This window comes from Notolepis coatsorum (genome assembly GCF_963971535.1).
Source record: "Notolepis coatsorum genome assembly, chromosome: 4".
NCBI classification, from domain to species: Eukaryota; Metazoa; Chordata; class Actinopteri; order Aulopiformes; family Paralepididae; genus Notolepis; species Notolepis coatsorum.
Window position 1 is genome coordinate 170,822,358 of NC_140168.1, and position 16,549 is coordinate 170,838,906.

Consider the following 16,549-nt stretch of genomic DNA (forward strand, 5'->3'; position numbering starts at 1 on the left):
TACACGCCCAAATCATGTCGATTATTGAGTTATGGCAACGATCCATATCCACGGTGTGTGTCTTGAGTCCCGCGACGATATACGAGTGGCCGGACGGATTTTGGAGACGCACCGAGCTCCAACGGGCATATCCGGTTTGGCAACTCGCCGATCAGCCACCAGGTGGCAGTATTGAAGCGTTGCAGAGTTGTGCCGGCTCACACAGCATCAGACAAGGCTCTGTGAGTGAAATATGAATACCATGGCGAAAATATGAAATATGATAACAATAACGTCGTACGCCGTGATCTGGCAGAATTCGCATGAACTTGAAACCCGTCGTAAGCCATTTCCGTCGTGGGATGTGTTAAATTATGGCTATGTGTCTAATCTGGCCGTCACTTATCAATGACTTGTTTGCAGTCAACATTGTCGAAACGGATTGTTTTTTAATCGGTTCATTTCCGTTTTATAGCATTTTGAAAATCGCTTGTTTTTTTTTAGTTTCAGGAAAATATTAAGATTCCGTGATAAACGGCCTTTACTGGAATATTCTGGAATACACAAAAAACATGGTAATTTTTCGGCCTATTTATGAATCGTTTTCAAATAAATGCTAGTTTATCGATAGTATATGTGTACTTATGCACGCTAGAGAAGCGAGCTGAAAAATCAAATCTCTCATTTCCTGATCAGCACACACACACACACACACACACACACACACACATGCACACACAGGGCAAACGCTGATATCTCTGTGAAAACAGCTCTGATTATCCCAAGACTGGTAAAATAGATTCCTTACCTCAGATCAGATGTTCTCCAAAAAGATTATTCCAATTCCAAATATGGATCGCGTTTATTGATCCAACTGGAAACATGTATTCCACGCTGTTCTGACTGTCCACAATGAGTCTGATGGGCTCGGATTACTTGCCTGTAGGGCTGTCTTAAATACTTCGAAGCTTCGAAGCTTCGTTCGATGGCACAAGCTTCGAACATAAAAAAAAAACGAAAAAAAAAAAAAATGTTTGCCTCAAATCTTGCACCTCCCATTCCAATGAAACGAAAGTAAGCGGTGCCTCGACTCCACCTCTCTACAACAAGCACGTGGAGATTATCTGTGTTGAAAACAACAAGGACATGTGCAGCAGACATGTCGACGAAGAAGTCATCAGACGTGTGGTTACACTTTAAAATATGCAAAGACAATGCCCAAAAAGCCGAGTGCACAATAAAAATAACAACAGACACAGGACAAAAACAGTGCAGTTAATTAATTAATAATTTAAATAAATATATATAAATAAATAAATGTGCAGAGTTCCAATTAGACCAGTGCAGTATTTTGCCATTGTCACTTGGGGGCGGGGGGCTGAGTCATTGATCAGCCTGGCGGCTGAGGGGAAAAAGCTCAGTCTGTGTCGGGCTTTCACAGCCTTCGGTATCCGCAGCCTTCTCCCAGAGGGGAGCAGGGTGAAGAGGCCGCAGTCGTGGTGGGAGGAGGGGTCGGCCATGATCTTCGTTGCTCTCTTCAGCGCCCTGGAGTCATGCAGGGACTTGAGGGAGGGCAGGGGACAGCCGATCACCCTCTCATGCATTTTAGTGACAACGCTTAGTTTGGAGCCTCCCTCAGGGACTCCTCCTGGTGGATGATCTTGTAACGTCTAAACCCCTGTCCCTCAGGGACTCCTCCTGGTGAATGATCTTGTAACGTCTAAACCCCTGTCCCTCAGGGACTCCTCCTGGTGAATGATCTTGTAACGTCTAAACCCCTGTCCCTCAGGGACTCCTCCTGGTGAATGATCTTGTAACGTCTAAACCCCTGTCCCTCGGGGACTCCTCCTCCTGGTGAATGATCTTGTAACGTCTAAACCCCTGTCCCTCAGGGACTCCTCCTGGTGGATGATCTTGTAACGTCTAAACCCCTGTCCCTCAGGGACTCCTCCTGGTGGTGAATGATCTTGTAACGTCTAAACCCCTGTCCCTCAGGGACTCCTCCTGGTGAACGATCTTGTAACGTCTAAACCCCTGTCCCTCAGGGACTCCTCCTGGTGAATGATCTTGTAACGTCTAAACCCCTGTCCCTCAGGGACTCCTCCTGGTGGATGATCTTGTAACGTCTAAACCCCTGTCCCTCAGGGACTCCTCCTGGTGAATGATCTTGTAACGTCTAAACCCCTGTCCCTCAGGGACTCCTCCTGGTGAACGATCTTGTAACGTCTAAACCCCTGTCCCTCAGGGACTCCTCCTGGTGGATGATCTTGTAACGTCTAAACCCCTGTCCCTCAGGGACTCCTCCTGGTGGATGATCTTGTAACGTCTAAACCCCTGTCCCTCAGGGACTCCTCCTCCTGGTGAATGATCTTGTAACGTCTAAACCCCTGTCGCCCATCAGTCATCTCTCGTGTCGTGTGTGAAACCACGACGACAAGGAAGATCCCCAATTACAAGACAGAAGGTTACGTTGTGTGAACGGTACAGCACTCTGTCGAATTCTAGACACTGTTGTATATTGTGTCTTTCACATGTTTACGACATGAGACTATAGCCTTTTATGTAACTCGCTCATATGACCGGCGAGTGGCTCATGCTTAACGGGTGCCTCCGAGTATGTTCTGAACATGGACAGTCAGCCTTTTATTTTAGTGCTCCAACCTCGTGCAGTGACCTTCCACACACCCTGGGCCTAAAATAAAAACATTTTTGGTTCCGGTTGCCGACCGACCCTGCCGATTTTGGTGCAACCCAATTTATTTTATGAGTTTAAAAAAAATTATTTTCTTTTTTATCTTTTTTTTACAATAAAGTTTCATAAAAATCTTAGTCAAACCTTTAGTATTATGGATATTAAACATGCTGGCAGAGTACATGCATCCATGTTGTCGTGAACATTTTAATTAAATAAAGAAATTCCCTATCCATAGTCGCCGTTTGAAAAAATTAAATAATATAAATTCCCTACCTACCCATGGCCTTAACTGACAACCAACAGGAACCAAACAATATTTTTTTTTATGCCCTAAAGATCGATACTCTCCTCACTCACGGACAGTTTAAAACCACGATCACATCTCTGTTTCAGTGTGTAACTGTTTTAACCCTTGTGTGGCGTTCTGATCTCATTTTCTGTAAAGAACATGTAAAATAACACGTTTTCATTGAATGCCCACTGCGTACCCCCCCCCCCCCCCTACACATTGATATTACATGATGGGCCTACAAGGACTTTCTCTTGCTCAGCCCAACTCTGTGATTTAGCTTGGCTAAAAACGTTTTTCATTCAGGTTACACCGTGTAGATTGAGAATACGGTTTCCTAGACTTTGACCTGTGCTAAACGGTAGCCTTGTGAATCAGCCCTGCTCACTGGAGGTGATTCTGACTCATTGTCATTTGGGACTCACTAAAAACTTGGTACGTAAAGGAAAAACATAAAGAAATTGCACATTTTACCACATCAAACCCACCGCAGAGGGTTTTTCTCTGGGATAAGATAACTTCAAAGGAGTATTTCGCCCACTATACTTGCCTTTCTGTGATTTTTCCTAGCGCGGGGGATATCCCCTGCAGGCCGGAGTGTTGCCTCTGGCCCTGTTCCAGATCTGTCCCAGGCCTACGAGTGCCGTGTCAGGCTCTGTGGCCTTCCATCCAGCTCTGCAGTCTGCCTTCATATGACGTACGAGAGAGAGAGACAGAGTACCATATCTAGTAGCATAATTGGCTGCAAATATCAGCATTTGAATGTTTTCATCTTTTTTTTTATCATTTACACCGTAAGGAGGAAGAAAGGAAAATTAAACTTTTTATTTGCTAAATGCATTTACAACTTTACATATACCAGGAACAACCTCTACATTTGACCATCCTAACTGTTTACATATACCAGGAAAGTCGTGTGTGTGTGTGTGTGTGTGTGTGTGTGTGTGTGTGTGTGTGTGTGTGTGTGTGTGTGTGTGTGTGTGTGTGTGTGTGTGTGTGTGTGTGTGTGTGTGTGTGTGTGTGTGTGTGTGTGTGTGTGTGTGTGTGTGTGTGTATCTATGTATGTGTGTGTGTGTATCTATGTATGTGTCTCTCTGTGTGTTTAAACTTTGTGTATTATAATGTATGGGCTGGAGACAGTGGCCCCAGTGGGTTCAGAAGGTCTGGTCTGCAGTGTTTGTAATGGCAGGTGGTAGCACTGGTTGCAGGTGGTAGATGGTAGAGGGTAGGTGGTATAGGGTAGGTGGTAGAGTAAGGTGGTAGATGGTAGAGGATAGGTGGTAGAGGGTAGCTGGTAGAGGGTAGGTGGTGGATGGTAGAGGATAGGTGGTATATGGTAGAGGATAGGTGGTAGATGGTAGGTGGTAGATGGTAGTTGGTAAAGGGTAGATGGTAGGTGGTAGAGGGTAGGTGGTAGAGGGTAGTTGGTAGGTGGGAGGTGGTAGAGGGGAGGTGGTAGGTGGGAGGTGGTAGGTGGTAGAGGGTAGTTGGTAGATCAAGTCAAGTCAAGAGTTTTATTTGTCACGGCATACAAGTATACAATGAAATGCGGGTGGTCTTGCCCGCAACGATGTGCAATACAGTAATAACATATAATGGAATCCAATAAAACAACATTGTGCAATAAACAGTAACATAGTAGTAGGGCATATCGGTATTTGTACATAAGTTATTTACAGAGCATGGAGGACATGCTAGGTCCTGTGGTAGTGCATACACTGTTAGCTACGGATGAGGCACTGGGTCTTTCTGTACATTGCTATTTTATACAATCTCAGGTTATACTATACTATTTTTAAAGTGACCTTTCCTTAGTGGCCATACGTGTGGGCGTGTGCAGCATGAGTGTGTGCTTGCTCATGTTAAAGTGGCTGCTAGTGTGTGAGCGTGTACAGTGTGTGTATCGTGTGTGTGCTCATGTGTGCTTGAGTGTGGAGAGTTCAGTGTTCAAGGCTCTGATGGCCTAGGGGAAGAAGCTGAGCCGAAGCCTCTCTGTCCTAGTAGCTGGGGTTCGCAGGCGTCTGCCTGACCTTAGCAGCATGAACAGGCTGTTGTTGGGGTGGTGTGGGTCTTTCATTATTCTACAGGCTCTGGATTTGCACCTCTTGTTGTATAGAACCTGCAGGGGTGGTAGTGCAATACCTGTGGTACGCTCGGCTGAGCGCACCACTCTGTAGGGCCTTCTTGTCCTGTGCCGTGCTGTTTCCATACCAGGCAGTGATGTTTCCAGTCAAGATGCTCTCTAGTCTCTACAGCTCCTGAGTAGAAGGACTGGAGTATCTTCCCAGAACTTCCTTAACTGTCTCAGGTGGTAGAGGCGCTGCTTCACCTTTTTTATGACTGAGTCTATGTGTGTTGACCTGCCATGTCAGATCCTCTGAGATGTGGACCCCCAGGTACTTAAAGCTGCTCACCCTGTCCACGGTAGCCCCGTTTATCCTCAGTGGTGTGTGTGTCTCCTGCTGTCCTCTCCTATAATCCACGATCAGCTCCTTGGTTTTACCAATGTTTAGGAGCAGGCTGTTGTCCTGGCACCAGCGTTCCAGTACCTCAACCTCCTCCCGATCTCGTTGTCCGAGATCAGCCCCACCAGGTGTGTGTATAGTGAGTACAGCAGGGGGCTCAGAACACAGCCCTGGGGGGACCCGATGCTCAGGGTGATGGTGTTGGAGGTCTGACCCCCCACCCTGACCGCCTGGGGCCTTTCACTCAGAAAGTCCAGTATCCAGGCGCTCAGGGCGGAGCTCAGACCCAGCTCGATCAGCTTGTCCACCAGTCTGGTGGGGACTATGGTGTTGAACGCTGAGCTATAGTCAATGAACAACAGTCTCACATAGCCCCCCTTCTGTCGGTCAAGGTGAGAGAGGGTGCTGTGCAGTACCTGGGAGACCGCATCGTCAGTGGACCTGTTTGGCCTGTATGCAAATTGCATGGGGTCCATATCACTGGGGAGGGAGGCACAAATGTGATCCTTGACCAGCCTCTCGAAACATTTCATGGCCTAATAAGTGGGAATGAATAAATGTCCACAATTTAATAAGATATAACAGTCCATTTAATAGGGCTGTTTTAAATACTTCGAAGCTTCGTTCGATGGGCATGGGATTCGAATATGAAAATAAAATTCGATTATTAAAATAAAAAATAAAAAATAATATTTATTTTTGCTAAATCAACTCTGCCTCTCTTTGTTAACTACAACAAGCAATGCTGTTTGTTATTTAAGATGAGGTCGGACTCGGCACTGACAGATTTGTGTTCATTGTGCTGCTTAAAGCCTCAAATGACGGCTTACAATATTTCATGAAAGCAAAGTGTTTTGTTTGTCTAAGATTTAAAAAGGTTTAAACTTTACAGCACTGACAAAGTTGAACAAAGTGCTGTACAAGTCCCACAACACACAAAAAAAAGTAATTTTTTAATTTTTTTTTAAATATAGTTGATTCCATTTTTATTGCTCAATTCCGCGATTCCGTCCGCGATTCCGTGATCGCGGATTCCATATGGCTCTACATCTGGGCCAGCAGCTTTTCTGGTGTTCACCTGCATAAATGCTCTTCTCACACTGTGTTCCGACAACGAGAGATCGTCCCCGCCCCCCCCGCGGTTGCCCCCCCCCCCTCCACAACAGGGCCGGCGCGCCAGTGACGTCACTAGCCGTTGAGCTAGCGGCGCCACTGTCTACACCAAACCGAGCGTAGAAGGAGTTGAGTTTGTCCGCGAGCGAGGCGTCTTCGCTCCCCATTGAGGGGGCGCTGACTTTGTAGTCAGTTATTGTCCTCAGTCCCTGCCATAAGCCTCTTGTGTCGTTTTGTGCCATTTGTGTCTCCAGTTTATCAGCATATGTCCGTTTTGCAAGTTTTACAGCCTTGCGCAGAGTATAGACTGAAGCCTTGTACTCCTCCATGTTTCCTGACTCTCTGCCCAGGTTGTAGGCGGTGGTGCGAGAGTTCAGAGCTGCTCTGATAGTACTGTCCACCCACGGTTTCTGATTTGGGAAGACCTGCACCTTTTTCATGGGGACAATACTGTCAGCAAGTGTTGTTATGAAGCATACAACGCTGTCCGCGAACTCGCTGATGGTGATAGATGGTAGAGGTAGAGGGTATGTGGTAGAGGGTAGTTGGTAGGTGGGAGGTGGTAGATGGTAGGTGGTAGAGGGTAGATGGTAGGTGGGAGGTGGTAGGTGGTAGAGGTAGTTGGTAGGTGGTATTTGGGAGATGGTAGGTGGTAGTTGGTAGGTGGGAGGTGGTAGATGGTAGGTGGTAGGTGGTAGAGGGTAGATGGTAGAGGATAGGTGGGAGGTGGTAGTTGGGAGGTGGTAGATGGTAGGTGGTAGATGGTAGAGGGTAGGTGGGAGGTGGTAGGTGGTAGTTGGGAGGTGGTAGGTGGTAGGTGGTAGAGGGTAGATGGTAGAGGGTAGGTGGGAGGTGGTAGAGGGTAGTTGGGAGGTGGTAGGTGGGAGGTGGTAGAGGGTAGTTGGGAGGTGGTAGTTGGGAGGTGGTAGGTGGTAGATGGTAGAGGGTAGGTGGGAGGTGGTAGAGGGTAGGTGGTAGATGGTAGAGGGGAGGTGGTAGAGGGTAGGTGGGAGGTGGTAGAGGGTAGTTGGTAGGTGGTAGTTGGGAGGTGGTAGGTGGTAGAGGGTAGTTGGTAGGTGGAAGGTGGTAGATGGTAGGTGGTAGAGGGTAGATGGTAGAGGGTAGGTGGGAGGTGGTAGAGGGTAGGTGGTAGAGGGTAGATGGTAGAGGGTAGGTGGGAGGTGGTAGGTGGTAGATGGTAGATCAGGGAGGGGCAACTGGCGGCTAAGAAGAGTTGGCAGTCGACTATGGCTCCTTTCGATCGATTAGTCGACTATTTGACTAATAGGGGTCAGCCCTAGTGTGGACATATTCAACGCTGTTGAAAGTGCCGCAGCAATATGGGGGTTTTGATAAACTGTTGGCTGTTGTTACCGATGGAGCACCGGCAATGAAAGGAAAACGCACAGGATTCGCCGGGCTTCTAAGGCAGAGTGGCGTTGAGTGTCCAATGCTGCACTGCATTATACATCAGGTAAGTTCGCTAACATAATTTCCATCTATTGTGGGTCACTAATAATGACCAATGCGAGTCGAGTGTAGTCAAATTATATGCGAGAGTCATTAAATCGTTTTTTTTTTTTTGTATCTGATATAGGAGGCTCTCTGTGCCAAGAAGCTTGACTACAGCTATGTTATGGATTTGGTTACCAATCTAATTTGTGGAGGCAACAGGTCACTAAACCATAGAAAGTTTGTCTCCTTTTTGGAAGAGATGGACACTGATTATGGCGACTTGCAGCTACACACAGAAATCCGATGGCTGAGCCGTGGGAAGTGCTTGGAGAGGTTTTTTGCGCTGCGTAAAGAAATCCCCACATTCTTGGATGAGCAACTGACGAGCGACACAAGCGCATACTGCACTAAACTCAGAGATACAGCGTTTCTCTGTGACATGGCCTTCCTCACGGATATCACTTCGCACCTTAAACTGCAGCTTGAACTGTGCGAGCTACAGTCAGATCCTTTTTTTCAAGCAAAGAGAAATGAGAGGGGAATTTCGTTTTGGAACCTGCTACCTGAGCCCCGCTTCCCACTCCTCAGGGACTTTGCTCTCTCTATGGCCAGTATGTTTGGGAGCACATACATATGTGAGAGCAATTTCTCAAACATGAAGCACATCAAGTCAAAGGAGAGAAACAGGCTGTCAGATGAAACATTATTTCATCTGATGCAGATCGCATGCACAAACATTGAAGTTGACATTCCTGCTATTGTGCACCAACAAGAGAGACCACAAGTGTCTCATTAAAGACAGGGGGGGAGGAGATGATGAAGAGGTGTAGAGAGGGGACCATTATTATTATTATTATTATTATTATTATTATTATTATTATTATTATTATTATTATTATTATTATTATTATTATTATTATTATTATTATTATTATTATTATTATTATTATTATTATTATTATTATTTATTATTATTATTATTATTATTATTATTATTATTATAACCATTATTGACCCACTGTGGGGCGAGGGTGAATGTCATGCCAGTTTGATAAAGGGTCAATGGGAGGCATGTAGTATTGCACTTTACTTTACTTGCACTTTACTTGTTTACTTTTGTAGTGTTAAGATAACACTATAACACAAACAAGCATTCCTGCTGCATTTCACTACAACAGTAAATCAAAAGTGCAATAATAAATTATTTTGTTAAATGTATAAACTTTTATCCTGCTACTAAACAAAACATTCCTGAGTGCTTCATATCCATAACATGCATTTCAGTGTTATAATGTTTTGTTTAGTAGCAGGATAAAAGTTTATACATTTAACAAAATCATTTATTATTGCACTTTTGATTTACTGATTTAGGAATGCTGCTTTGTGTTTGTTGAGCAGTGGGCTTTAAGTTCATACATTTATTTTATTAGAAGGCTTAATTAGAATTGATCATTTTTGTATATATTTGGGGTTACACAGCAATACTTTTAAATTCAGCTGTTTATAAATTCATAAAGTTGAAATTGCATTACTAAATGCATTTGAAATGGAATAAAAACAAAGTTACAACAAATTATAATTGTTTATATACCTTATTTATCACATCTGTGACTATTATGGGCTATTTGAGTGATGGGGTACTACTGGCGGGACTGCCGATAAACAATGCGGCCCCCCAGATTGATTGTGGAAATTTTGTGGCCCTCACCATATACAAAGTTGCCCACCCCTGTGGTAGATGATAGGTGGTAGATGGTGAGGTGGTAGAGGGTAGATGGTAGGGGTGCGTCTCCCTGCCCTGCCGCACTATAACCTTGTTTACTAGAGCGGCCTGTGAGGTGTGTGGGTCTGTGATATTTACACTGAGCTATTTTTACTGGACGAACAGGGTCCCTGTGGAATGCCACACACGCACACACACACACGCACACGCACACACACACACACACACACACACACACACACACACACACACACACACACACACACACACACACAACACACACACAGCACCAGCATAACACACGTCTCCAAACCTCAACTAACCCACGGTCTGAAAATAGCCCAGGGTCAAATTAGCTGGTATCGTCGAGGTGTTTATTTGTAAAGTGGGCCGGTTACTGGTTAGTGACACACAATGCTACTGAAAATGAGTCAGCCACTGAATGGGGCGACGGTGGTTCAGGAGGTAGAGCGGTCGTCTAGTAATCAGAAGGCTCCCGCTTTGATTCCAACACTTCCCGACAGCATGTTATTAAAGTGTCCTTGAGCAAGGCACTTGATCACTAACTGCCGTCGATGAGTGAGAAGTGGTGAATGTGAGGCGTAGGTAGGGATGGGAATTGATAAGATTTCATCGATACGATTCCATTATCGATTCTGCTTATCGATTCGATTCTTTATCAATTCTCTTATCGATTCCTGCGCCATTTATAACTTACATACATTTATTGGAAAAGCAACAGAACTAAGCTGCTTAGAATAACAACATGCAACTTGACATTTCTGATTGTCATTTATCATTTATTGTTGAGCCCCCATGTCAGAAAAATACAAAAACTGTAAAAAAATTATTAACTATACACTTAAATAAAATAATGTATTTGAGAACTAATTTAATCTGTTGAACTGTAGTTGCATTCAACAGGTCGTTATTGCAAAAGAGAATTTGTTAGCAATAACCTACCTGTATAAATAAAGGCCAGCTCAGTGTTCTCTCTCTGTCTCTCTCTGCAATGAGCATGGCTATTTAGCTAGCTAGCGGCTAACGTTACTTTACCATGTAAATGAATGACTAGAATGCAAAGCACTTTTAGTTTTCACTGCACACACAAAACGGTCGTAATATCAAGCCCTTTAGGTTTTCCTAGTCAATTAATCAAATAGTCTGCTATGGCTGCATGCATGGCACTAACGTTATTGTTTTTAAATACGCAACTGTCGGAAAAACATGGCATCGATAAGAGGAATCGATAGTCACGGTCACGGAGGCATGCGATTCCAGGAATCTGACAATTAGGAACCGGTTCCCAATCGATTCCGATTCTCGATTCCCATCCCTAGGCGTAGGTTGTAAAGCGCTTTCGATAAAAGCTCTATATTAACCCTTTCACTGCCGCACTACCAAAGCGGTTAACCCTTTCACTGCGGCGACACACAGATTGGTTAACCCTTTCACTGCCACACGACAGCCGGCGACTGTCGGTTGTGTGATAGTAAAGGGTTAACCTTCTGTCGTGTGGCAGTGAAAGGGTTAATGGAGTCCATAATTTTACCATAACATTCCGGTCTTTTTCCGTGGCTGTGGACGACGTGACCCCCCCATGAAGGAGGGGTGTTGTATAGGCTACACCACTAGATCGGTTCCATTACCGTCCGTTTGTACAGATGGAGACAGAGAATGAGACGGACGAAGAGAACAAGTATTTCCATAAACATTTCTGGATCTCTCTCGGCAGCTCTGTTTCACAGGAACGGAAAAAGGTGTGTGTGTGTTTTACATGGGATCCATGAACATACAATCCATGCGTCTGTATTATATTTCTTCCGTCGACATACAAGACGTGAATACAGTATGTGTGTGTGTTGTGAGTGTGCATTATGTGTGAAATTACTGTTTGCATGCGTGTTTAGTCATCGAGAGAGTAGTGTGTGTGTGTGTGTGTGTTCATCAGGTTGTCCGTCAGGGGCGTTTTGTCAGTCACATCAGTAACAGGAGCTGTCAGGAGTCCAATGACATCTGTCACTATAGAACTGTTCACTGTATACAAACATACCGTGTTCGTGTACCGTACTAAAACATTGCATGCTCATGGAGTCTGTAGCTCCTTTTTCTCCGTACAAAAGCCACCACACTGCCAAGATTACCACCTAATACTCTCTTTAAATGCCTGTATTATACACATCTGTATTCAGTATTGTGTGGGATTGGGATTGTACAAGTAGCCCCTGAGGGAACAGTGTGAGGGTGGGGTTTGAGGCCAAACCGTCTCACATCTCTTAACACATACCCTGTCCAGACGGGCCCCTCGCGCACTGCAAGAAGTGAGGCGTTTGACAGACATCTCGAGGTGACTGGAAGATGTTTGAAGTGAAACGGTCTTACGGGACTCTGGTGGTTTTGAAGAAAGTATTGTTTGTTTTTCATGAGTGTCACTGCTTTCAAGTGAAGTCTCTTGTGGACTCATCCGTTTGTTGGGGTCTTTTTTATGCTGGATGACTCATTAATTTAGTTCTTGGCATTTAGCTGAATTCAGAGCACACCTCAGAGTCATTATTTACAATATGACCTCATTCATCTTACAGGACACTGAGGACAGTGATATTGGAAACACTATTTTATAGATGTGTTGATTGAAATGGACTATTCAATTTGTTTTGATTGTTGGTCCAATAAGACTTTCTTTTGTCAAGGGACCTTGACACCTCATTTCAAGTAATTTTCTTGAAACATCTTGTCGTTGAAGAATGTGCTTCTTGTTTTCATGATTATTTATTTGGAAGAGTCATCATTTCAAGGAACAAATTACATTTCTTTAAACCAACACAATTGCGTGGCGGCTAGGTGGTGTAGTGGGCAAGGCGCTCGCCATCAACGCTGGAGACGCTGGGTTCGAAATCCAGCTCTCGGTGTTGCTATCAGCTTGGCTGGTCGCTCATACTAACACAATTGGCAGTGTTAGGGGTGGGGAAAGCTGATGGGTGGGTCCTGGGCGTTGTGGACAGCGACCCCTACAGTTTGGTCGGGGCTCCTGCACAGAGAGGGTAGGATCTGGAGGGAGGTAGTGTGACCTTGCACACGTTACACTCTCCCGGTGAGAATCTGCGCTGCCAGGCTGGCTGCCAGGCTGGCTGCACATGTGTCGGAGGAAAGCATGTGACAGTCTCCGGCCTCCCGGACCAACAGTAGGGGGGAGTGCGCAACAACCAGGAAGGGGGTTGGGAATTGGCATAACGACTAACAGTGGGATGGGAGAAAAAAAAGAAAAAAAACAATAAACACAATTAGGCCTGTCTCAAACCCTGCCCCTTTTCTTGATCCTCCAATCACAACTGTCGCTTACCTCGGACAAACCAAGTTTGTCCGAGGTAAGCGACAGTTGTGATTGGAGGATCAAGAAAAGGGGCAGGGTTTGAGACAGGTCCATTAGGCCTGTCAGTGGAGGATGAAATCATGTGTAAAGCTTGCCATCTTTTGCAGTGTTCAGTGATGCTGGAGTGTTTGAATGTACTGTTGTCATATTCCTCCTCATGTGTTCTCACATATACATATATATGTGTTCCTACATGTCAAGCACATAATCAGTATTACCCAATTATACCATAATTATGATTCTTCTAACCCCCACTTTCACCATCTCTCTCTCTCCTTCTCTCTCCCCTCCCTTCTCTCTTTCTCTCTCCTCTCTCCTTTCTCCTCCATCCCTCTACTCTCACCCCCCCCTCCTCTCTCTCTCTCTCTCTCTCTCTCTCTCTCTCTCTCTCTCTCTCTCTCTCTCTCTCTCTCTCACAACCTCTTCTCTTTCTCCATCCCCACTCTCTCCCTCCCTACCCCATCTCTCTCTCTCTCTCTCTCTCTCTCTCTCTCTCTCTCTCTCTCTCTCTCTCTCTCTCTCTCTCTCTCTCTCTCTCTCTCTCTCTCTCTCTCTCTCTCTCTCTCTCCAGGATGCTAGCTACTGGTTGCAGGTCCACAGACTGGAACACAGTGACGGGGGGATTCTGGACCTGGACGATGTCCTGTGTGACGTGGCGGATGACAAGGATAGGGTGAGTCTAGACTAGACTAGGGAGCCCCTCTCCTGCTGGGTGATATAAACACTAGAGAGCCCCTCTCCTGCTGGGTGATATAAACACTAGAGAGCCCCTCTCCTGCTGGGTGATATAAACACTAGAGAGCCCCTCTCCTGCTGGGTGATATAAACACTAGAGAGCCCCTCTCCTGCTGGGTGATATAAACACTAGAGAGCCCCTCTCCTGCTGGGTGATATAAACACTAGAGAGCCCCTCTCCTGCTGGGTGATATAAACACTAGAGAGCCCCTCTCCTGCTGGGTGATATAAACACTAGAGAGCCCCTCTCCTGCTGGGTGATATAAACACTAGAGAGCCCCTCTCCTGCTGGGTGATATAAACACTAGAGAGCCCCTCTCCTGCTGGGTGATATACCTGCTGGGTGATATAAACACTAGAGAGCCCCTCTCCTGCTGGGTGATATAAACACTAGAGAGCCCCTCTCCTGCTGGGTGATATAAACACTAGAGAGCCCCTCTCCTGCTGGGTGATATAAACACTAGAGAGCCCCTCTCCTGCTGGGTGATATAAACACTAGAGAGCCCAGGGCTCTACGCTAACCTTTTTCACTAGGGGCACAGGTGCTCCTAAATGAAAAAATTTAGGAGCACACAAAGAAATTTAGGAGCACCCAAAAATATTTAGGAGCACAGTGAAAATATTTCAAGTAACAGAGTTTTGTTTTTTTTCAAAAATAAATGTATATTTGTACTGTGCGTGCATGTGTGTAAATTAGCTCTTGCTACAACCCTGCATGTTTACATTTTGTATTTTGTACTTGATGTTCATTAACATGTGCTGTCCCTATCAAATAAACTATCAAATCAAACTACTGCTACAAAAGGTTCAGTCACTTAACTTTAGCCCCTTTTATGCATACAATGCTTATGTTTTGGCTGTGTTGCTCTTCTAGAAAAATAATCCTTTCAGGGTTGCCTATTGAAATACTGTACACTTTCCTACTGTACACTTTCCTGATTAATTGAAATGGGGGACCCTGATGTAAACAAGACGAAAGTCTTTCTCTGGTCTGCATCCCCTTAACAATTGTGTGTATTGAGCTGTACTGTATTGTACCCATTCTGCAATCTGTTAATAAAGTTTTCAATCAATCAATCAATCACACCTCCAGTACAGAAACATTGTTTGAGTTTGCGTGTCAGGTAGACCATTGATTGACAGTCGAGTCTGCCAATTACATCACATCGCTTGCACTCCGGCGCTGCAGCTGGACCCATTGCCCACCTCTGCTGTTGATAACGCTAGCCAAGTTATTATACACACAGATACACAGTGGGCCAGTGACTTTGGTGTAGGGGTGTAACAATGCATCGATCCTAAGGGGGAAATTCAACTGCATCGATTTGAAAATGTTAGAATAGATTATCGCAATTTTAATGTGTACACGTTATGTTATTGTCATGTCCGTTACAGCCAACACACCGACATACGCTACTGCATCAACGTTATGATTAACAAAGCAAGGCATTCGTTTTGTTGCATTAACGTTATATTACTATTGCTATCGATAAATCTAGGTGTTCTAAAATCTATTGCTATTGGTAAGAGAGAGACTATAATAAGTTGGTGTCTCGGAAAACGAGAGCCCTGATCGCGGAGTTTCAGGAAGTAAACAAGAAAAATGAGAGCTTCCGATTGGTCATTTGCTTTATTTCCCATGAAACCAGTCACTTCACTCTACTGTGATTGGACCGTTGGCTTGAGTGCAATGTGGGACTTGTAGTTTTTTAACGATCTCGCAGCGGAGGAAAAAAAAGACGAGAGAGGCTATAATCTGTATTCGCACAGCGTGCGCGTAATTGATTTTTACCGTTAGCATACAAATATTTTTAGGGGCATATGCGAGCAATTTGGTCGCACTGTAGAGCCCTGGAGCCCCTCTCCTGCTTGGTGATATAAACACTAGAGAGCCCCTCTCCTGCTGGGTGATATAAACACTAGAGAGCCCCTCTCCTGCTGGGTGATATAAACACTAGAGAGCCCCTCTCCTGCTGGGTGATATAAACACTAGAGAGCCCCTCTCCTGCTGGGTGATATAAACACTAGAGAGCCCCTCTCCTGCTGGGTGATATAAACACTAGAGAGCCCCTCTCCTGCTGGGTGATATAAACACTAGAGAGCCCCTCTCCTGCTGGGTGATATAAACACTAGAGAGCCCCTCTCCTGCTGGGTGATATAAACACTAGAGAGCCCCTCTCCTGCTGGGTGATATAAACACTAGAGAGCCCCTCTCCTGCTGGGTGATATAAACACTAGAGAGCCCCTCTCCTGCTGGGTGATATAAACACTAGAGAGCCCCTCTCCTGCTGGGTGATATAAACACTAGAGAGCCCCTCTCCTGCTGGGTGATATAAACACTAGAGAGCCCCTCTCCTGCTGGGTGATATAAACACTAGAGAGCCCCTCTCCTGCTGGGTGATATAAACACTAGAGAGCCCCTCTCCTGCTGGGTGATATAAACACTAGAGAGCCCCTCTCCTGCTGGGTGATATAAACACTAGAGAGCCCCTCTCCTGCTGGGTGATATAAACACTAGAGAGCCCCTCTCCTGCTGGGTGATATAAACACTAGAGAGCCCCTCTCCTGCTGGGTGATATAAACACTAGAGAGCCCCTCTCCTGCTGGGTGATATAAACACTAGAGAGCCCCTCTCCTGCTGGGTGATATAAACACTAGAGAGCCCCTCTCCTGCTGGGTGATATAAACACTAGAGAGCCCCTCTCCTGCTGGGTGATATAAACAC

The 16,549-nt window shown here is 45.3% G+C and overlaps 1 protein-coding gene across 1 annotated transcript in view; it reads left to right on the top strand.

Annotated features, from left to right (window-relative positions):
* LOC311226746 (partitioning defective 3 homolog) overlaps positions 1 to 16,549 on the top strand; it is a gene marked incomplete at its 3' end in the record, with an annotated part of 616,272 nt that overhangs the window by 203,198 nt on the left and 396,525 nt on the right. Inside the window, 1 exon segment of the mRNA XM_084312156.1 lies at positions 13,661 to 13,762. Coding sequence (XP_084168282.1) covers positions 13,661 to 13,762 — 102 coding nt within the window.